Source organism: Porites lutea, chromosome 2 (genome assembly GCF_958299795.1).
Source record: "Porites lutea chromosome 2, jaPorLute2.1, whole genome shotgun sequence".
Classification (NCBI taxonomy): domain Eukaryota; kingdom Metazoa; phylum Cnidaria; class Anthozoa; order Scleractinia; family Poritidae; genus Porites; species Porites lutea.
The window spans coordinates 15,467,070-15,488,916 of record NC_133202.1 but is presented as its reverse complement, the minus strand read 5'-3'; the positions used below and the strand labels follow the sequence as shown (position 1 = coordinate 15,488,916).

Genomic DNA, 21,847 nt, shown 5'->3' with positions numbered 1-21,847 from the left:
ATCTTCTTGAGAAAAGAATTCTTGCCGACTGATATAAAGGAATCTTGTTGGTGTCTTAATGTGTTTTTGAATCTATTAAAAGTAAAAATATTTACTGCAGTGCTTGAAGTTGTGTTTTGTTGTTGAACTTGAAGTCCGGTTTTACATGTAGGATTTTGCCAAAATGAACTTTGTAGGTAAGTAACATGTGATTTCTACTGTTTGGTACATTTCACTTTCTCATGATTGGTTGATGGTTGAGCCGCTTTGGGTTCTTATTAACCCATACATGTGTAGAACTTACCTCAGGAACTGTCATGAAAAATTTTTTTGATCTTTTTGACATCTCCTTGGAAATTTCCGCGAGGCAATTTCACAATGTGAAGAACATTCACACACAAAAAGTTGCCTCCCTTGGGCAAGGCCAAGAGCCTTTCACCCAAGGGGAAAATGGCAAGTGTAATGACACCTAATGTATACAGACTGTTCTTTAGGCATCGGAGATCGGAGAATTCTCCATTTAATACGCAGAATTCTCCAGCTAAGGTTCGGTATACTATGAATATTTTTTATTCAGATGTAGAACCTCTTTGAAAATAATCTCCTGTAACATCACACCTTTCTTCTGCCACTAGAATTCTTAAGGACAGCCCTGTGCTGTATAGTTCTTAACAAAGGGCAATACCACATGTACCCGTCTTTGTTAGTCATTCACATTTCATGTACGTATTATATGGCTGGCTCCACCAGCAGGCAAGATGAAGTGAGTCCATTTTGTGATTGACTACCTGAGATCTTGCCCATCTGTGATTTGCCTGCTTTGACCTAAAGTAAAGATCTCTTTTTGGCCATAAATTAACTTGTTTGTGAACCAAGCTCATGTGGTCAAGGTGGCTAAATAATGGCTTCATTGAGGGGGGGAGGGGGGGGGGGGGTATGTGCCAATGGATCGGTGTATTTTGAAAATATTTTTGCCCAGATTTCGGATTCAGTGCGAAATTGTAATGGATTTTGCAGTTGTTGCAATTGCGTTGGATTACGGATTCATCCATTTTTATTTTTTTGGGCCTGGATTTTGGTCTTTGTATGTAATAAAATATTTCTGCCAGGATTTTGGATTAAAGAGCAAAATTTTAATGGAGCATTTGGTTAATAAATCTTCACAGATCGGTGGATTTGCATACCCCTATTCACCCCTCTCCTCATTGCATTGCTATAGACTGAGAGAAAAGCGCTAAAAAAACAGTCATCTTGACTTCGTGCTTGGTCAGTAATGTATAATTCTGAGCTTATAATCAGCACTAATGCTGCTAAATTTGTATCTATGTGTGATACATTGTTTGTGACTTGTTTTCTCAGATATCAAGAACAACAAAGCTGAAGAATTGCCAAATTATGAAGAAGAACCATCGAGGAAAAAGTTGAAAAGTGACAAACATGACAAAAACCTTAAAGATTCAGGATATGACATTGGCAGAACAATTGTGATTACAGGAATTGAAACATCAGGTGTTAATCCAAATCATATCCGGAAAAAGTGTCGCAAAGTTGGGACAGTGGAGACAGTCACATTCCCAGTTGAAGGACGGGATAAACCAACGGCATTTGTTATGTTCAAGTCTCACAAGGATGCAAGAGAAGCTGTTACGAAACTGAATGGAAGGATTTTTAAAGGCAACTCCATTGAAGCTGTTCTTCTTTCCAGAGAGGGAAAGACTCCTAGTCAAAAATCTTTGAAGAAGTCAAGAGTGATTGTGAGAAACTTGTCATTCAAATGCAAAGAGGAAGACCTTCAGAAATTTTTCTCTCAGTTTGGACAAGTTACTGAAGTAAAAATTCCTTCCAAGATGGAGGGAAAGAGAAAGCTTAGCCTGGGGTTTGCATTTGTGCAGTTTTCCAATGTCTTTGACGCTGCTAAAACCATCAAAGAATCAAACATGAAGGAGATTCTTGGGCGTCCTGTGGCCGTAGACTGGGCTGTTCCAAAAACGATGTATGAAACAAAGAAAGACGAAGAAGGTTTGTTGCTTGAGTTGTTTTATTTTTAATAGCCTTGCCATTGACACATGATTTACATTTATGCATAAAGTTAGAAAAAGTGAGCAATATCAGTCCTCAACCTTAGTTTATTCGGTGATTTTTATAGTACAAATCAATTTGTAATGATTACAAACCATAGCAGGATTAGCCTGAGATCATGCCCTCTCCCTATTATCCCTTTATGTGTCTCACTGGAAGAGGGCATTAATACATTTCTTTGTCGGATCACATGTAAAAAAGCCAGAATCTGGACTTTTTTCTGATTGGATAGGAAACAATATGGATGATTTGCGCTGTTCCGATTGGCCAAAATGCCGCCATCCGTTAGTTGTTGTTGATTTCAGTCTACATTTTTGCTTGCGTAATGAGCAGTGAATACACACGCGAGTTCGTTATGAAATTTCTGCTGCCTCAGTTTTCTTGAATTTGAAGAATGCCTAACTAGAAGTTTCATCCATTGAAATATTTTCCATCTCATCTTATACTAAAACAGTTTCAGTCAAAAGTTCACCGATCATTTGAATGCAATTTGATACCAGCTACAAGTTACAAAAGCGACAAACAGGTTCACTTTTCAAATAATCAATTCATGAATGGAATCTTGACCTGGTTTGACTGTAATTCCTCCTTCAGAAATCATGCTGCGAATTATTCTGAGTGATCTTCGTTTTCACAGCACCTTTCAGTTCGTGAAATGTGGTGCTTCAGCCTAATTTTTTTTCACTGCTTTCGGTACAGAACGAAGTCAGCGAGCTTTACTGCGACCAGTAACTTCTTTATTATTTGTAGCTGTTAAATAAAGGTACGGCAGCTCCAGCTAGCAGTATTTTATCACAAAAACAACACATTAAAATTTTTTTTTAGGAAGCGCCATCTGAACATGGACGTATTTAAAAATTTTCTTTTCCCTAAAATTGATTTCAAAAGAGACATTATTCGCGCCAAAATTTGATTCCCGTATGGTAAACGCTTATTGGCTAATAACATGACAGGTCAAGCAGAAAAAAAATTATTGTTAAATTATGTAAATTAGGGGGCGATTGACTGCTTGTTAAATAAATGTATCAGGCGTTATTTTTTTCCCTCTCGAGCCAAAGAAGCAAAGAAGCAAAAAAAAAAAACGCCTGATCTCAGGTTACAGCAGGATTAGCTCAGTTGGTACAGAATGTAGATTGCTTGACTACAGAGTGGGAGGTTGTGGGTTCAATTCAAGGTTGTGGGCCAGACCAATACTTAGGGGTTTAGTATAACTGAGAAATGAAGGTAACTTCCTATGCCCTGTAAACGGTTAGACCTTCGCATATGTTACAGGTAACTACAATCGGCGACAAAATTGTTGAGACATTGTACTTAAACAGGGTAACTTCGGAGAACAAAAGAATCCGCACCCCTCCCCTGTCCCCTCCATTCAAAGTTGGGGTGTTCGTTCTTTTCTATAGGTAGCTAGAACAAGGGCACAACATTGCACGGAGGGGATGGGGGAGGAAAGCTATATTTTCTCCTTTTGAAGTTAATAAAACGTAAAAAAGCCCAGTTTTGTGCGAAGTGTCTCAACTCATTTTGTCGGCGATGGTCTGAATCGAAATCTACGCGCTGTTGTCTTATTAGCACCAATTAGGAGACGGTAATTAGTTGAGATTACTATATTCACCGGGTGGTTTTTCAGAAGATAGATAAGATACCCATATAATCCCTTTCCTGTTTTTTTCGAGGGACAATTAGTTATGACAATCTTTGTACTCGGTAGTGTTTTCAAGTAGTTACGCAGCATACCCACGTACCGAATGATTGATTTTCCTCTGGTAACTAAGTGTGATCGGTAGGAATCGATGGCAGATAATATATTGTATTTGAATATATCCCTATTAAGTTCGAAGTGTTTATTCGAAGTTTGGCTATTTGAAAAGGGTGGGATGGACGATAAAATAGCCGTGATTGCTATGCGCAGGAGAATTTTCAGGAAAAATGTTCCAACTTCTAACGCACAGCAAAGCTGCATAGCATCGCTAAATCTGTGCAACAGATTCGTTGCCCATATACCCGTAAGGGTCTTTGAAGAATGCACTTTACAGTAGAAACTATGAGGTCAGGAGGAGACTTGCCACGAGTAACCACGAGTAACCAACTTTGTTCTTAAAAGATAATCAGATTATCAGTTATTTTATACTCATCGTGGTTACTCGTGGTTACTCGTGGAAATTACTCCTAAAGAGCAATTTTAGCCACTATAACTACTTTAATGCCTAGATATCTGTTAATTTTTCTATCCTTTTCACTTTGTTCTTTGTTTCGATGCGTTTCGATAAAAGAGAGAATAAGAAATCGTGTGCGACGCGCCACATCACACGATGTCAAGGCACGGTTAAGAGTGACACGAAATGTCACGCACTGAAAATAACGAAATCGCCTTATTCTAATTGTTCTAAAATAGGTATGGTGAAGTCGAACACAACAAATAAAAAGCCACCAGGGGTCTTACATCCCAGCATAAAGAAATGAATTCAATTAACTTTCTAAAGGACGTACGGCCACTTTTGAGATTTCCACAATCGGCGACAAAATTGTTGAGACATTGTACTTAAACAGGGTAACTTCGGAGAACAAAAGAATCCGCACCCCTCCCCTGTCCCCTCCATTCAAAGTTGGGGTGGTTGTTCTTTTCTATAGGTAGCTAGAACAAGGGCACAACATTGCACGGAGGGGATGGGGGAGGAAAGCTATATTTCCTCCTTTTGAAGTTAATAAAACTTAAAAAAGCCCAGTTTTGGGCGAAGTGTCTCAACTCATTTTGTCGGCTATTATAGGTAATATCAGCATCAAATTTCTCCTTGTGATATCAATGCTTTGTAAAACAGAGTGGTCATGAGAATTATGGACATGATCACACAAGATGAATTTACTTGATATTTTATCAACTTCTCCTCTCTACTTCTATAGGAAATGAACAGGGGCAACAAATGAGATTTCAAATTGTGATCTTAGGGTTTAAAGGGTTAAACGACCCCGTACATTTGTTCTGGAGGCTTCACCGTCAAGCTTCACGGCACTCAAAATGCAGAGCTCCTCAAAAGGATCATATGCATGCTGCTGTTCACAGTTCTGTGACTTATGGCTGCCAACTTGTTAATATGCAAAAATGCATAATTTACTAGGTGACGTCACCAGACGGCATTACTACGCTCGGAATTCAGACATCTCTCTCCCCTGCGCCCCCCACGGGTTACGGGTTGGAGACATAAGACATTTCAGACTAGTCTTCAGACCATCTAATTATTATCATCATTTTTTTTTTTCATTGTACTGAAAGAAAAAATTGTGCTCTGTTCAAATAGACAAATTGTCTGAAAGAGAGGAAGAAGAACTTGAAGAAGACAAAGGAAGTGAGGAAGAAGACAGTGATGATGATGCGGTTTTACACAGCGACAGTGAAATTGAGTCTGATGTTGACGCAGCCAAAGATAGACGTGGTGGTTCGGATGACAAAGACCGTGATGATGATGATGATGATGGTGATGATGATGATGATGGTGATGATGATAATGATGATGTGAATAGTGAAGATGAAGATAAAGACCATGGACAGAAACCCACCCTCCAAGCTAGAAGACTCAAACAATCGACTGATGTAAAAGAAGGCAAAACATTGTTTATCCGTAACGTTTCATTTGATTCCACTGAGGAGGCTCTCCAGGATCTGTTTGAGCAGTTTGGAGACATGGAGTACTGCAAGTTAGTTGTGGACAAGCGGACTGGTCACAGCAAAGGAATGGCGTTTGTGAAGTTCAAAACCACAGAGAGTGCTGAGCAGTGTCTCCAAGAAACTTCTGATGAGGGTGCAGGTTAGGTCGTGGTGTAAATAATAGGCTGATTTAGCAACAGAACGGGAACGTTAGTTGACGACGGTGCGCGCAAATCAAACAACTGGCACCGGAAGTAGAGTTTGGTCCTTTTCGCGCGCTTTGTCATCGTCAAATGACGTTCCCGTTCTGTTGCTAAATCAGCCTTATAAATAACCTTTAGATTCTTAGACCAGGGCAACTAGGAGTACAAGATTTTCTCAATAGTAAGTAGCGCGCATGCGTGAACCAGTGTCATTTTGGCGGGAAAGCGTGATACCCGTCACCATTCTCAGAGACGGAAACAAGTCATCAAATGTTAGAAGTTTTATCATTTTACAATCGGGAAAGGACTTAACCTCCTTCACTTAAAGTAACTCTACTAACTTTTGTGGTGAAAAAGAGTGAAATTGAACTTGCGGGGATGTCAATTTTTTTTTTTTCAGAATAAGCGAAAAGAATTTTTTAAAAAGTCAAATCTTGTCTTCGTAGTCGTTCTCGTTCCCGAATCTACAGTTCTCGAATGAAAGAAAACCTGATGTTGACGCAGAGTCTTTCTTTACCTGTTTTTCAGAAAAGTCGTCTGCGAGTGAGAGCAGTCCCTTGGCCCTTTGTTATAAATGTATAAACCTTAAAAAAAAAACAGCTGAAGTGGAAGAAAGTTACTGTTCGAGTTCCTTGCCAGAACATTGAAAAGGACCCTAGAAAATTCATAGATAAAGAGTTGAGGTTTCGCTAAGGTTTTAATTACTACAAAACCAGGACGGCTGAGGTACGGTAGGAATTCTAACACGCCATTTTTTTTCTAGGTCTTTCTTTAGACAACTTCACACTGAATGTAACCAAAGCTGTTACACGTGGAAAAGCGACGGAGCTGGCCAAGGAACGAAAAAGGACAGGAGGGAATAAACAAGTGAAAGACAAACGCAATTTGTACCTGGCTAAAGAAGGTCTTATTCTTCCAGGTTCGACTGCCGCTCAAGAATTGTCAAAAAGTGATATAGTAAAAAGGCAGAAGGCTGAAGCAGAGAAAAAAGCAAAACTGGAAAATCCGAACTACTTTGTCTCAACGACCAGGCAAGTGTACAATAACGATAAATGAATTTTATTTACCAGCTTTTCTGGACACAAGCTTGCCCAGGGGGAATGTGCACGAATGCGAGTCATAGGTCCCATGCGAGGTGCCATCCCTACCCAATCAATACACAAACACGCTCCTGTTTGTGTAAGGGTTGATTTCCAGTGTCACGTACAGAGTACCGCTTAAAGGTCAAATGAACCAAAATTTCGACCTTTTTTATTTTAGTTCAGTTCTAGTGAAATATGTTTAATATAAACCGAATAAACATACTATGAAGTTTCAGCTCAATTGAAGCAAGCATCTCCGAGAAATTCTCAATTAAAAATTGTTATTTTTTGGCCCTTATTTTCGTAGAGCGGTCGGAAAAATTGTCGGTAAAAACAGCTTGTGACGTCAATGTTGGTCAGGTAAAAAAAAGTGGGAAATTCAAAACAGTGTTTTTCGAGTCGACTTAGCGCACAAATTGTGGTGGTTTGTACGGCCATAAACCTAGAAAGAACAAGGAACTTTGAAGCAATTTGTCTTCAAAAGTTGCAAGCTGTGGTTATTACCTTATTATTTAATTTTCTCGAAGAATACATCATAGTAAAACGGACTTTAACGACGGCATTAATTTCCTTGCGCTGTACTGGAAATGTGCGTGCGTAGGTCCCATTTTTTTTTCAAGATGTATTCACAAAATGTGTTCATATAAGGAAGTTTCTGGATATATAAGGTCCGGAGCTCCACTGTGGACACAAAAACAAAATATCTTTGTAAGGTGATTTTTCCAAAGAAATTCACGCTTGCCCACAATGTGTTTGAAGTCATTGAACTTTGTCGCAACCGAGCTGATATCACGCTCGATCGGACACTTTTGCTTCGCAGATCACTAAAATATAAACAAAATCCTCAATGTAGAAGTTTTGGCGTTGATATGTGGGCACAAAAAGAGTTAATCTTTATCTAGCAAAATCTTCCCCCAAAATCGGTTTCAAAGCAACTACAGTTTTTTAAAACTTGATCGTTTCGGGCAGATAAAGTTTGCTTTGTGTTGTCACGTCGAACATGCATAACACTTCTCAAAAACCAAGTAAGATTTCCTTCCAACAAAGTTGACTTCTCTCCAGTTATGTATATGATTTAATTACCGACAGAGGTCACTTTAAGGACCACAGACGCTGCTTTAAGCTCGCAAAGAGAGGCGACAAGCAAAGAACAATTCCATCATGCATAAAATTCAGCTTGAGTGAACTAAAAAACAAGCTTCAATAAGGTTGCAGAACAACAAATTTCCACTCAAAAAACATAAGGCTTAAGGCTCTTATACCTGTTGACGATGAAGAAGTGAATTTTCTGTGCGAAATAACCTGCCTAAAGATCTTATTTCAAAAGATCAGTTGCAAGCTTCGCACCCAAGCCATGATTCACCATTTAGCTATTTTTAAAAACTGGTCCATGCGAGGGTCTTCATTTAAGCAAATTAAACTCAGCAAACTGAATCATTAGAAAGTACAGAAAACTGCACATAAGGGTTTGTTTTGCTCGCTTCAGTCAAATCCAGCTCCAGCAATTGTTTACGGGTGAAGAGTTAATAGACCTTTTTACCGATACGGGGTCCATATTGAATTTATTAGATTTAAGAAGTATTATGGGATACCCAGGGGGCACTCGCCCAGTATTTACGCAAGCTTTTCGGGCAAAAAGAGAACTTCAACGTATATTTCTCGGGAAAGAAAAATTTGCCCGAAAAGCGCGCGTAAATACTGATGCGAGTATATAAGATCGTGCTCATGCCCCCTGATCATCCCATAATAGTCATTAAATCCAATTAATTCAATATGTCCGCCGTATCGGTAAAAAGGTCTATTGTTTTGAAGCCACTGCCGGAAGTTGTCGTTCTCAGCTACTTCATAGCGAGTGAAAAGAAAAATTTGCGTACAGAAAGAAAACAAAACTACGTAATTAAAAATGAAAAAAGAAAAAATATATACTCTGACTATTATTACTTGAGCAACAGAAAAGTGATGGAAGTAGTCTGTTCTCCTCGAATAAGCGTGCTGGCCTTCTAAAGTTCCGAGGAAGTTTTAAGCGCTCAAGTCTGTTCTTTGACATAAGACAAGGACAAAGCTGGTTCTGGAAAGGTAAATGAATCTGGGCATGTAAAAAAACTTACCGTAACTACTAATAACAGAATACAAGCGGGTTTTAATTCAGCCCGGCGAAAGAAGGCGAAGCACTGGACACAAAATCAATTCACAAATCGAATGCACAATTATCAGAAAAATACAAACCTATTTTGAAATGTTCAAAACGTTTTATTCCTCCTCAGACTGACGGAATGATCTGTTTTTGCTCTAACATTGGTTGTTCTGAATCCAAAGTTATTTTCAAGTGACGAAAAAACAACAACAACAACAAAAACCAAAAAAAACGCCTTTACAAGGAGCAAACGTTCGCACCTTGTGTATTTCACTCAGTCTCAGTCAGAACTCTCACAGAACGGGACAAACAAACGCAGGCGATAAGGAATGCGCAGAAGCTTGCGCAGAACGTTTTTCCGCCCTGAAAGACCAACATTGACGTCACGTAGTCTCCAGTCTATCACGCGGCCATTCAGAAACGTTTTCGTGAAGTTTTCGGAAATGCTCGGATTTTGATCTTTTACCTTTCTATAAAGGCTTGGGAAGAAAAATCTTTACGCAAATCTCACTTAGGATGGTCCTTTTTACTTTTTTATGAAGGTAAAGCGACAAAAGAAAATATGTCAACTTTTTGGTTCATTTGACCTTTAAAAGTAAGTTGACAGTCACTCGCGTCTCGATCCTTGAGACGCGAGACTCGATTCTCGATTCTCGAAACTTTCGAGGATCGAGTTTTAAATTTCGAGTCGAGAAAGCGCTCTCTCTAAAAGTGTACGCTTACCTTTCATTCTAAAAATCACGGCTCCGAGCATTGTGTGAGACTCGTTCGCTTTCACGTAAAATTTTTACGTGCGTACGTGCGTAAAATTTGCGTTCGCAAATAAAATAGAGGCAATGCATGAAATGTCGCTCATAAGCGTAAACGTTGAACGTCGCTTAACTTCTCGTTTAAGCTCGGCACTTTTTATCTTGTCTCTATTTTATTTACTTGATTAAAATTTACGTGCGTTAATGTGCGTAGCCAGAAACGCGTCAGTGGAAATCAATCTTTACTCAACAAACCACTGATCGCGTTTGTTTGCTTCTTAGTAAGAACGAAATGTTTCTACTCTTTGGCTTTAGGCTTTGCGTGCGGAACCTTCCCCTCAATGTTGACGATAAACGGCTTAAAGAAATTTTCAGCACCGTGGCAGGACGAAATGCATTTGTCAAGAAGGTGCTGATAATTCGCAGCAAAGATCGCGTGGACAGTTCGGGCCGCGGACGTTCTATGGGATATGGCTTCGTTGAGTTTGCCAATCACAACGACGCTTTGGCAGCCTTGCGCGCAACCAATAACAATCCGGATATATTTGGCGCCGATCGCCGCCCGATTGTTGAGTTTTCATTGGAGAATAGCCTCGTTGTCAAGGTGAAACAGCGGCGGTTAGACAAAGCTCGACAAAGACAGCAGCCAGATAGTGAACAGCCCAAGACAAATAAAGAGAAGAGACTGGAAAAGAGTCAGAAACGGAGAGAAAAACGGCAGCGAAAGAGAGAAGCGAACAAGGAAAGAAAATTAGAAGATGGAAAGGACGGCAAAGAAGAGAAACCTGACACAGGAAGCAAGGAGGGCAAAGCTCCAAACAGCGATGTGAAGTTCCAAAGAAAAAAGAGTGAAAATTCATGGAAAACGAAAAAAGGAAAGAGGACATCTTCAGCGGAGCTACCAGCTCCGCGAAATCTTGGTAAAACTGATCGTCAAAAACAAAGAAAGTTTCCACCCATTTCTTCAAACGTGAATAAATCCTATAATGAGCCTGCGGTAGCGAAAGCCAATTTACCAGCGGCTATTAAGGATAACAAAAAGAAGAAACCTCTGAAAGGACGGGGGAATATTGGTAAAGCTTTTCACGAAAGAGCTGATTCATTTACTCACACCAACGCCAAGAACGAATTGACGAATAGAAAGAGGAAAGGAGCTAGGCGGAAAGAGCAAGAGAAAAAAGACGAATCCAACTTCACCGACATGGTGAACAAATATAAGAACAAGTTCTTTGGAAGGGATGAAGGCGAAGTTCCTGCTAAACGTTCGCGCTGGTTTGATGATTAATTACCTTTACTGCTCATCATCAAAATCTTTTGAATTATTGTTTAATCACATCGTGTCGAGAGTTGAAACTTTTTTTGCCAGTTTGCAGCTTGTCGTAAAGATGAAATCTTGTTGGTCTTTTTTTAAATCTTGACAATTTAAACCGATGATGGAAAGTGCATGTTACTTGCGGTTTCCGCGATACAGTAAATACCCGCAAGTAACAATCTTCATTTTTCCTAACTTAGTTTTAACAGGTTCTTACATAAAGTGGTAATAAGCACATTTTTCTTTTTTTCACGCCTTTATGCTCCGATTACTTCACTGTTATAAATCCTTCCAAAATAGGCCTGGATGGTTACGATCCAAGTAAAGTTTAGAATGATTTAGTGTACAGAAAGTCATCAGAGTATTACAGTACTTATATCTCACCACCAATTTGCACTAACGGGCTGATTTTTAGCAGCTGGGCATTTTCTGTACATGCTAACCTATCCCATAATTTCCCAAGATTTTGTTTCTTTTTTTTTTTTTGAGGTCATCACTTCTCCTCTATATAGTGTAGTGATCTATAGTTGCACTGAAAGACAAATGATTCCACAGAGCTTTACACAAAGGCTTTATATTTTATTTTTAATCCTTTCAACGACATTTGAAAGTAAGCTGCAAATTGTTATCCTTGATGCCAAACCACAAGTGATCGACACTACAGTTGTATATGGTTTTAACCCTGTTAAATCTAACTGTTATTAAGCCTTTGCTTGAAGAAGCCGTTTTTTTTGTTGGCGCAACAGACTTCCTTACAAGAACTGGAAGTTCTTGTAATACACCACGTTACTGTAACCATTGGCAACCAAGACACCACCACGTTTTCTGATTGGATAGCGCGGGTTGAATGACGTCACCAATGTTCCTTTCAGGTAGACCTTTACTTCCCCGGCAGGTGTGGAATTCGACACAACCACCCTGATGTTGAACCATTCTGCTCCCTTGGGGGGACCGTTGGGGCAAGAGGCGGACTTTCCCCCGTCAAATTTTGGTTGACCTTTGTAAACGTAACCCGTCTGAAAACATAAGCTGGATGAATGAGGCCTGGGAAATAAAAAGAAACAATACATAAAATTAAGCGAGTGCGATTATAAGACCAGTAAAAGGCTTATTGCATAACCGAGCCACGAAAACATGTCACCTAATATAGCACTCCCCATCCTCACATAGAATTTCTAATACTCCGAAATCATTTCCGTCAACTGAACTGGTCGTAAGAAGATTTTTTAAAATTTAGATTGTCGCTCAGGTTTGAAACCAAAATAGTGACATCTTCCCTCTTACGCGTGTATAAATTGCAACAAACCTGAAATAGACGAAGTCATAGTTGTCTTGATCTTCGGCGTTTAACAACACTCCTGGGTGACCATAGTTGACTCCCCCACTTCCAATGAAGTTGTACATATCGACTGAGAGCTGGTAACTTGATGTACTGCTGTCTCTAAGGTAAGCTACTTGACAGAAGCCATCCTGCGGCCAACGTCCGTGGGCAGCATCCACTTTAGTGTATCCTGGCAAGTCAACCACGCGTTTGCATCTCTTGCTGACGTGATGGATAGGAACAGTTTTGAACTTTCTGAAGAGGATCACATTTTTGTAACCGTTATAAGCGAACACTCCTCCCCAGGCCCTAGGAGGGAAATGGGGCTTGATGGTCGCCACCAGGACTCCACTGTGGTACACTTGCGCGTCTTGGCCGTGCACCGTGACTGAGACTGGGAACCATACACCACCTTTAGGAGGTCCATTAGGACACGCGGCAGTTTTAACAAACGTTAACTTTCCATTGGCCATGTATCCAGTCTGATAACATCCACCGACCCAGTGAGGTCTGAATAGTAAGTTGTAGGGTATTTTGCAATCAGTAAGTCAATTAGTTAACTGATGTATGCGTACAGAACAACGTCCCTTTCCGGGCCAATACTGAACTTACAGGACGGGAGAGGAAAGAAGACGGCAATCCTTGTGTGAAAACGTGACAGTAATTGTGTTCGAGAAAAACCTTCCGCCAAACTTCACCTTCATTCAAACAGATCTTTTTGTAAAAGACCAGAAACATTAATGTTAAGTGAAGATCACGACAAAACACGCAGGTAATAGCCTTGTTAGGTTTGTCACACACAAACGTTTTGCCATCCTCTTCTTCCTGCAATCCTATTGCGTAAACTCAGTAATATATTTTACAGACGCCTCGCTTGTTTCTTTTCGCAAAATCGAAGTTATACATTCCAATAACTTTTGATTAGTTGACTTTGAGGCCCTGATTCGTCCTTAGTCGTCTTTATTTCGGTTGATGGGAAGGAGGAGAACGAAAGTGAGCACATACTGAAATTTAGAATTGCTTCATCTGCGCTCATTATGCAACAGGCAAGGTTACGTGTTACACTTTGCACAAAAGGTCAAATAATTGCACTGGCGGATCCAGGGAAGGGGCCCGATCCCCCCCTTATTTTTGGACCAAACGAAGGGCCGAAGGGCCGAAAACAATTTTTTGGGAGACCGCCTCCCCGTATCTAAGGGTCTGGATGACCGCCTTCCCCCCCCTCCCCCACCTCATCTCAAGGTCTGGACCCGGCACTGAATTGTGCATTTTATCTTGACATGATAATTCTAGTGGCTCATATTTAACCACGTCCCATGGGACCATGAAAAAAAAAACCCTGGGGACGAAGGTGACTCATAATTACAACATCATGGATGAACCAAGAACGAGAGGTCCAAAGACTACTACAAAGCTGATTCAAAACAACGTGTATTGTTTTTTATAACAATATTTCGGCTGGCCAAACCAGCCTTCTTCAGGTTTACAGATGTTACTGAACTTATGTAGCAATCACAGTATTATATAGATGGAGAGTGTCACGATAAAAATCATTTAAAAGGGAGAGGCGGAAATGACGTACAACTCAAACACTGGAAAGGGAAAATATCATGGATGAAACCGCTTCCTTTTTAGAGAGCTATCCTGTTTAAATAATGAAAAGCAAGGACAACAACGTTCCAGTAGTTTCTTGGTGTTGTGGACGGGTGCAATCACCTAATGACGTAAACTCCCCGGCAAAAGAATGAAAAAACACAAAAGCTAACCAACGATAGTTTCCGCAACCCCAACAAAACACCCAACGTTGCTCATAGTTTTACCTTCGGCCATTTGAACTAAGAAGTCATGTGACATCGCTTTTTATGAAAATCAAAGTTATATGATTTTCCCTTTAAAAAACGATTAGTGGGTCATATCTAAAACAAAATAATAGTGATTCAGTTTTTCAAACCCACACCATTTTCTTAAAATGAGTGAGTTCTTAGCTGGCCACGTGACCAAAATGTGATTTTAAAATTATGAATTACCTCTTTCTGAACACTAATTTTGCACTTAAACTTCGAGGAAAATGTTAAAAAGATGGTGTGGTAACATTTACAGCACATCTGAGCGTAACTATCAAACGTTTAACAAGCAAAAAGTAGTTTGGACCGCCATGTTGGAGGGCAAGAGTTTGCCCTCCAACATGGCGAAAAATCAAAGTGCCATAAAATATCTCCCTTGAATGCACTTCCTCTCAAATTTCGGGTGTAAGATAATTTTTTGGTGCTCTCTCAATATTTGGCATCAGCAAGATTCCAACCCATTGTTTAAAGGGAGCATTGGTCAAATGACCTCTTAGTGCAAGAGGCCTATTGACCCCCATTTCTCCAAATTTTACCCCCACCCCCCTCCCCTCAACCTGCAGCTATTCATTGTGTGAACTTTGGGAAGTCTGTGAGTAAAGGATTTACCTGAGGTAAACGAAATCAAAGTTGTATTCATCCACAACATTAAACAGCAATCCCAGATGTCCACTGTGTATTCCTTTCCATCCAGCCTTGTTAAAGAGCTCCGCTGTTACGGTATACGTCTGCGATTCTTCAGAAGGATGAGCGAGGACTCGGCACAACTGATCGATGGTGGCTTGCGTGTTGAGCGTGTAGTACAAATTGACTGGAAATGATTTCACCAGGCTCGTACAGTCCACTACAGCGGCTATTGAGAATTTGCCTGTTTCAAGGACATGAAAGCAAAAATTTACGCTTTGCCTATTTGTCGATGATTAAGAAATCATTTTCAAGGATTGGAGAAGGGAGTAGTGTTCCTTTGAGCTGTTTTGTGACCCAGACTCTCCCTTGGAGAGAAAAAAAAACGAGAAAACCTGGGCACGATGTTGTATTCTTGACTACTTTTTTCTTTTTATCCCTTATTGTTTTTGTGTTGGTTCTTGAGGCTTGCATGCCACTCATTCATGTTATCTGAATTTTTTCTTCAGCCACCGGCATAACAATCCCAGCAACCAACTTCCACAGCATCCGGGTGAGATTGAAAGCGCGCACTCACCCCATTAAGTTCATCCATATAAAAAGAGACCCTTATCTATAAAGTAGAAACGATATGTTAATGTACAATATCGATAGAAGGTTGTACTGTCTGAGTCATAAAGTAGCCTAACTTACCAGCACTAACATGATATACCTCGTTATCTCCTTTGACGCCTTTTCCTTTAAGTTCTTATGATCTCAGTGTGGTTTATTTTACGCGATCGCACTTTCAATTGTTTGCGCTGCGCTATAAGCAAGTCTCCTTTTGGTTCGTTTCTTAACTCGGATATTGGAAGAAATCGATACAATTTATAAGATCTCACTCTGTCCGTGAATGACGTAATTGGCCCCAAAAAGATAGGAAGTAAATAACTTTAAAAATTGAACCACTTACAAATTAAAAGAGCCTGGTATACCGCGTTTATTCGATAAAACTCCGCTGAGTTCTTGGGGGACGGCATTTATTTCAAAAATCCATTTTTCAAATTACTGATATTAAAATTAGACACGTAGGGTGAATCATTTGTAAATACAGTTAGACTCGGGTAACTCGAACGCGGATAACGCGAAGTCCCCCTTCCCTTGGATTTGACCCTACTTTTCAGTCACTTTCTTTTTTTTTTTTTTTTGGATAACTCGAACTTAGATAACTCGTACTCCCCGCTAACTTGAACTAAATTTTGATTCCTTTGATCAAAATTTATCTCGATAACTCGAATTGTGGTTCTTGGAACTCACGAAGGATACCATCCCATTAGCTTTTCCTTGTCGTGCAATCGGTAAAATCCCTAAAACTAACACTACAGCATTTTTTTTTTGTATAGCAAGTGCAACGAACGGATCACTTATTTGACAGTCATTTCCCGAGTGTATTATCATAGAAATGCATAATCGCGTTACAATTTCTGCTGGCAATCTGGTGTATACTGAAGTGCTGAAATGTCAGTAAACATTCAACAGTAACGTGGGAAATTGAAGATTCAATCGATCTCGATAACTCTAACCCTTGCTAGCTCCAACTATTTTTCTTTTCCCTTCAGAGTTCGAGTTATGAGGTTTCTACTTACTATGTTATGCAAAACCAAGAAAGACTCTTCAGGAGAAAACAGAAAAATGGTAAGAGTTCCTTTGTCTCGCTTTTTTACTGAGGTAGAATCATAATAGTTGTCTAGATGATGATAGACTATATGAGAACTGAAAAAGTTGTACCTCGTTTTTACCTATGATCCCCGAATAAACAACGCTTCGTTCTGCGGTGTTTATTCGAGTAAATCCAGTTCCTACCATATCACCATTTGACGATAAGTTCTGAAGAAAATTTTGCCTTGTTACACTTCACTTTATTTTGAAACACAGTACGTTTTTGCATTTGCATTTAGACCGAAGAGGGCATTTTAATAATTCATCAACCCTAACCTCGCAACTAGCGGTTTTTGCTTCATCGTTCACTGCGAAGTGAGTTCCTTGCTGTAAATGCGCCGTCTAAATGACAAATTTGTTCATCAGAAACTTAGGTTTGAAAAAAGAGTCAATATTTTTATTAATAAGAAAATGAAAAGATGTTAAGCTCTTAGACAAGAAGATTTGACGTATATTTGCTGCTCATTGAGATGTCACCCACCGTCAAGTTATCATTTTTTCATGTTTGATTTTCACTTCCGCTGAGCCTATTTTATATTTTATGATGATCAGCTCTATTTTCCAACCTAACACATGATTATTTTGATATTCGATAAAACTCCGCTGAGTTCTTGGGGGACGGCATTTATTTCAAAAATCCATTTTTCAAATTACTGATATTAAAATTAGACACGTAGGGTGAATCATTTGTAAATACAGTTAGACTCGGGTAACTCGAACGCGGATAACGCGAAGTCCCCCTTCCCTTGGATTTGACCCTACTTTTCAGTCACTTTCTTTTTTTTTTTTTTTTTTGGATAACTCGAACTTAGATAACTCGTACTCCCCGCTAACTTGAACTAAATTTTGATTCCTTTGATCAAAATTTATCTCGATAACTCGAATTGTGGTTCTTGGAACTCACGAAGGATACCATCCCATTAGCTTTTCCTTGTCGTGCAATCGGTAAAATCCCTAAAACTAACACTACAGCATTTTTTTTTTGTATAGCAAGTGCAACGAACGGATCACTTATTTGACAGTCATTTCCCGAGTGTATTATCATAGAAATGCATAATCGCGTTACAATTTCTGCTGGCAATCTGGTGTATACTGAAGTGCTGAAATGTCAGTAAACATTCAACAGTAACGTGGGAAATTGAAGATTCAATCGATCTCGATAACTCTAACCCTTGCTAGCTCCAACTATTTTTCTTTTCCCTTCAGAGTTCGAGTTATGAGGTTTCTACTTACTATGTTATGCAAAACCAAGAAAGACTCTTCAGGAGAAAACAGAAAAATGGTAAGAGTTCCTTTGTCTCGCTTTTTTACTGAGGTAGAATCATAATAGTTGTCTAGATGATGATAGACTATATGAGAACTGAAAAAGTTGTACCTCGTTTTTACCTATGATCCCCGAATAAACAACGCTTCGTTCTGCGGTGTTTATTCGAGTAAATCCAGTTCCTACCATATCACCATTTGACGATAAGTTCTGAAGAAAATTTTGCCTTGTTACACTTCACTTTATTTTGAAACACAGTACGTTTTTGCATTTGCATTTAGACCGAAGAGGGCATTTTAATAATTCATCAACCCTAACCTCGCAACTAGCGGTTTTTGCTTCATCGTTCACTGCGAAGTGAGTTCCTTGCTGTAAATGCGCCGTCTAAATGACAAATTTGTTCATCAGAAACTTAGGTTTGAAAAAAGAGTCAATATTTTTATTAATAAGAAAATGAAAAGATGTTAAGCTCTTAGACAAGAAGATTTGACGTATATTTGCTGCTCATTGAGATGTCACCCACCGTCAAGTTATCATTTTTTCATGTTTGATTTTCACTTCCGCTGAGCCTATTTTATATTTTATGATGATCAGCTCTATTTTCCAACCTAACACATGATTATTTTGCTAGTTTTGTTTCTTTTATGCCGAGTTGATTACCAAGTAATTTGGCCACCTTATTTAGATTCAAAAGTTAGGATGACTCTGAGCACTAGCTATCCAACTGAGCGCTACCTTTGCCAGGTCCAGGTTTTTTTTTTCTTCTGTGGTTTCCATCAGTCTTTCACATCAAAAAATCCCTTTTCTGATAGAGGTCTTAATTTAAAAACATCTTAATAGGTTAATGACTTCTTTTTTTGTTATCCTAGTTTCCGAAATTGTGCCAGAGTACATGCCAAATATATGCATACTTCAATTTTTTGAAATTGAAATAAATATATAAATCTATAAACTGCAAATAAAATTTTTCAGATGATTGATGGATATGATCCTGTCAACGATGCCGTCATAAACAACCAACCCAGCTGTTCAAGTAGTTTAAGGCTTACACGTATTACCGAAAAATATGATTAATCATTGTCAACATCTTCCATTAGGTTGCCTCAGAAGGATAAAATTTGCCTCGATGAATATATTGAGGTAGCTGTTATGCAAAAAAGTCAGTATAAGTTACGCAAACGTGTTACTAGTACTTCTGATCTCGAAATTTTACGGGCACTGGATGAAAAAGGAATTTAAAGGCATTCATGAAACTTACCTGCTTCAGGACAATCACATTGGCTCTTTGCGCCGCAACCTTTCGCCAGCAAAAAGGCCAATGCAATTAGCGAGACGTAACGCATGCTTTTCAGAGCAGACGGGGCAAACAACTGAACTGTAGCTTAGAAGTTTCTTACATAATGAATATCTCTACTGAAATCATCCTTCTAGTATATTCCATCTACCAGTGAAAACCTAGCACCAGTACTAAACGCGCGCATTAACACGTGTTGATCACGCCCAGTTAGCTTACTAAACGCGCGCAATGGGGACTCGCAGATTCGTCGAGATTCAAATCTCAAATTACCCTGGGTGGCAGAGGCTTTTCCTGCGCGGTTTCCGGTTTCGGTTAAGTTTTAACGAGACTCGCCAAAAGGCGTATTCACTGCGCTGCTTCTGCTAACAGTAGACAGAAATATTGTATTGTATGAAAACGAGAAGTCTACTAAAACAGACAGCCAACTGCCTATTGATCCCGATCTATGGGCCTGATGGATTACACTGAGACGGTCTACAGTTTACATGAAAACCGTTTTCATGTTATTAACGGATTATTTTTTCCACAAGATAATGTATATTCAGTTTTAAGATTTTTCTCTTGGTATTTTTCTCTAACTTAAAAGAATAAAATCCTTTGGATTTTGTAACCTATGTTGCTTTCATGGGCACGCACTTTAAACAATGTAAAAATAGAGGAAACGATCGATAACATATTTTTTACCGCGATACTAAGGCCCGATTCAGAGGCCGAACTTTTCGTGAGCTGAATCTAATTCGAATTAACTGAGACCGACCCAAATTATTTAGACCGCCTGTATTGATTTAGACACCGATCTTGATTGCAGCTGAACTAAGTTCAAAAGGCGAAAACTGCTCATTTCGGTAAAACTGTTTACAAAACGTTATAATAATTAGTTTTATGCATTAGGTTCGGTACATGAAAAGCTCGGCTGAATCAAAGCCGTTCCAAAGTCGCTCCGCGGAGGGCGAAATCTCGGTCGGGCTAGGCGAAAAGAACGGCTGAGCCGTTGCAAATTGAAACAGGCGTTCCTAATTGTTTCAGACGCCGAACTTTTCATGTACTTAATTCAATGTACTAGGTTTATAGGGCCTAATTTGAGTTAAAAATTCGCTCGAGTTCGCGTTTGTCTCATCGTGACTTAAACTTTTCTTCATGGCAGAAAATTATAACTCCTCCGAAGGTTTAGGCCAGCAAAACAATATCGAAACATTTAGTCTATTTACAGTCCTTGAATAATAAAAAGACTGAACAAACGAAACGCACTATGTGCCCTTGTTTACTTCTCTGACTTCTGATCACATACATGTGCGCGAACTCTCTCTTTTCAAGCGATTCATCTCAATGCACAATAATTGACCCTTATATTAATTAAAACCCAATCGTTCATTCATATTTATACTGTTTTTGCCCCTCACATTTACTGTGTTCGTTTGAATTCAAAACACCTTAAGGAAAATAAAGGTCGTGTAAGTCATGTTTATTATGTTTTAGAGCTAAAAATCGTTATAACAGGCTTTTTTAAGTTTCCATTGTGCGGTGTCTTAATCAGTTCACATCTCCATAAAATGGTAGAGGAAACATGAAGAAGCATCACGCGAGCAGACAGTTTTCAATGGTTTTTTTGAAACTCGCTAATGCTGACATCAATATATCATGCTTGCTGAATGGGCGAAAACACAGAATTGAGGGAGGCCGAAAGCATAACAAATAATAACATGATCATATACAAATTTAATGATAAAAGCTTAGCAAGATACAGATACAAACAAAACCAAACCTCCTGAAACCTCTGGGCTACACTTGTATGCTCTAGTCAGTCGCCAAACCTTGTCAGTGATAGCTCCTATTATCCTCAAGTTGGTCTTTATGAGGCTCCCGGATCGGATGTTCCGGTGAAGCTTTGAACTTGTGTGCGAAATTCTCAAAGTTCCTATTTTTGTCCGTGTCTTTTTTATCTTCAGTATCCGAAATTTAGACCTCCAAAGTGGCGTTTGTTGCATTAAATAGAAGGAAATAATAAAATAAAAAGTCAGTCTTCTGACATGGTAAAGTTGTCCCGTCCCTACGCTCATGGACGTCCATTTCTTAACACCAGGATTCATCTGACATTCCGACCGGCAACTGAATTGTTCGCTTCAGTACTGAAACAGCTTACAATCAAGTCTTCAGCCATAGTGATCAGCAACTGGTAAAATACTTTGCTCATAAATTATGCTTATTAATTGCTCATGTACTACACAGATCGATAGTTCTCTCTTTGAGTTAACGAAACGGCCCCGGCGTTCCAAAACTGACGCTCACAGTCATCTTTTAGTGTGAACCTACCGTGAACGCCGTGTTTGTTCACGGTATGCAACGTGAGCATTTCTCTGAGCTTCCCAGCGCCAACATCATCAACTGAGCGAGAGCTTTACGCGTATGTCCCAAATGAATCCACACAAAGTCAAACTGTTTTTTGACAAAACTTGTCCGTTTATTGTTCTTGACTATAACCTGAGATCAGGCCCATTTTAGCAGTTCTCATCACCGGCGGCCCAGACGTACCTACAATTGCAAAACTCAACAAAATGCCACTTTAACCGGCCAGGAAAGACAAGGATACGTTCAGTTAAAGGTATCTTAGCTTTGTTTTGTTA

At 39.4% G+C, this 21,847-nt stretch overlaps 2 protein-coding genes across 2 annotated transcripts; one reads left to right on the top strand and one right to left on the bottom strand.

Moving 5' to 3' along the window:
- The first annotated feature begins 1,452 nt into the window (after positions 1-1,452).
- LOC140927843 (RNA-binding protein 28-like) lies at positions 1,453-11,663 on the top strand. The gene is made up of 4 exons (XM_073377527.1): positions 1,453-1,998; positions 5,352-5,858; positions 6,665-6,932; positions 10,182-11,663. The coding sequence occupies exons 1-4, from the start codon at positions 1,590-1,592 to the stop codon at positions 11,149-11,151; spliced, it is 2,154 nt and encodes a 717-aa protein (XP_073233628.1). The 5' UTR covers positions 1,453-1,589; the 3' UTR covers positions 11,152-11,663.
- Positions 11,664-11,772: 109 nt separating this feature from the next.
- LOC140925695 (uncharacterized skeletal organic matrix protein 7-like) lies at positions 11,773-19,272 on the bottom strand. The gene is made up of 4 exons (XM_073375594.1): positions 19,188-19,272; positions 14,953-15,211; positions 12,485-13,009; positions 11,773-12,222 (listed from the first exon to the last, which is right to left on the bottom strand). Exons 1-4 carry the CDS (start codon positions 19,270-19,272, stop codon positions 11,931-11,933), a joined length of 1,161 nt encoding a protein of 386 aa, XP_073231695.1. The 3' UTR covers positions 11,773-11,930.
- Positions 19,273-21,847: the final 2,575 nt, after the last annotated feature.

Coding starts and splice junctions, on each gene's coding strand:
- LOC140927843 (XM_073377527.1), top strand. CDS start 1,590: ATGTTCAAGTCTCACAAGGATGCAAGAGAAGCTGTTACGAAACTGAAT. Junction 1,999..5,351: donor AACAAAGAAAGACGAAGAAG/GTTTGTTGCTTG, acceptor CTGTTCAAATAG/ACAAATTGTCTGAAAGAGAG. Junction 6,933..10,181: donor TACTTTGTCTCAACGACCAG/GCAAGTGTACAA, acceptor CTTTGGCTTTAG/GCTTTGCGTGCGGAACCTTC.
- LOC140925695 (XM_073375594.1), bottom strand. CDS start 19,272: ATGCGTTACGTCTCGCTAATTGCATTGGCCTTTTTGCTGGCGAAAGGT. Junction 13,010..14,952: donor TTTGATTTCGTTTACCTCAG/GTAAATCCTTTA, acceptor CTTACTATTCAG/ACCTCACTGGGTCGGTGGAT. Junction 12,223..12,484: donor TATGACTTCGTCTATTTCAG/GTTTGTTGCAAT, acceptor TTTATTTCCCAG/GCCTCATTCATCCAGCTTAT.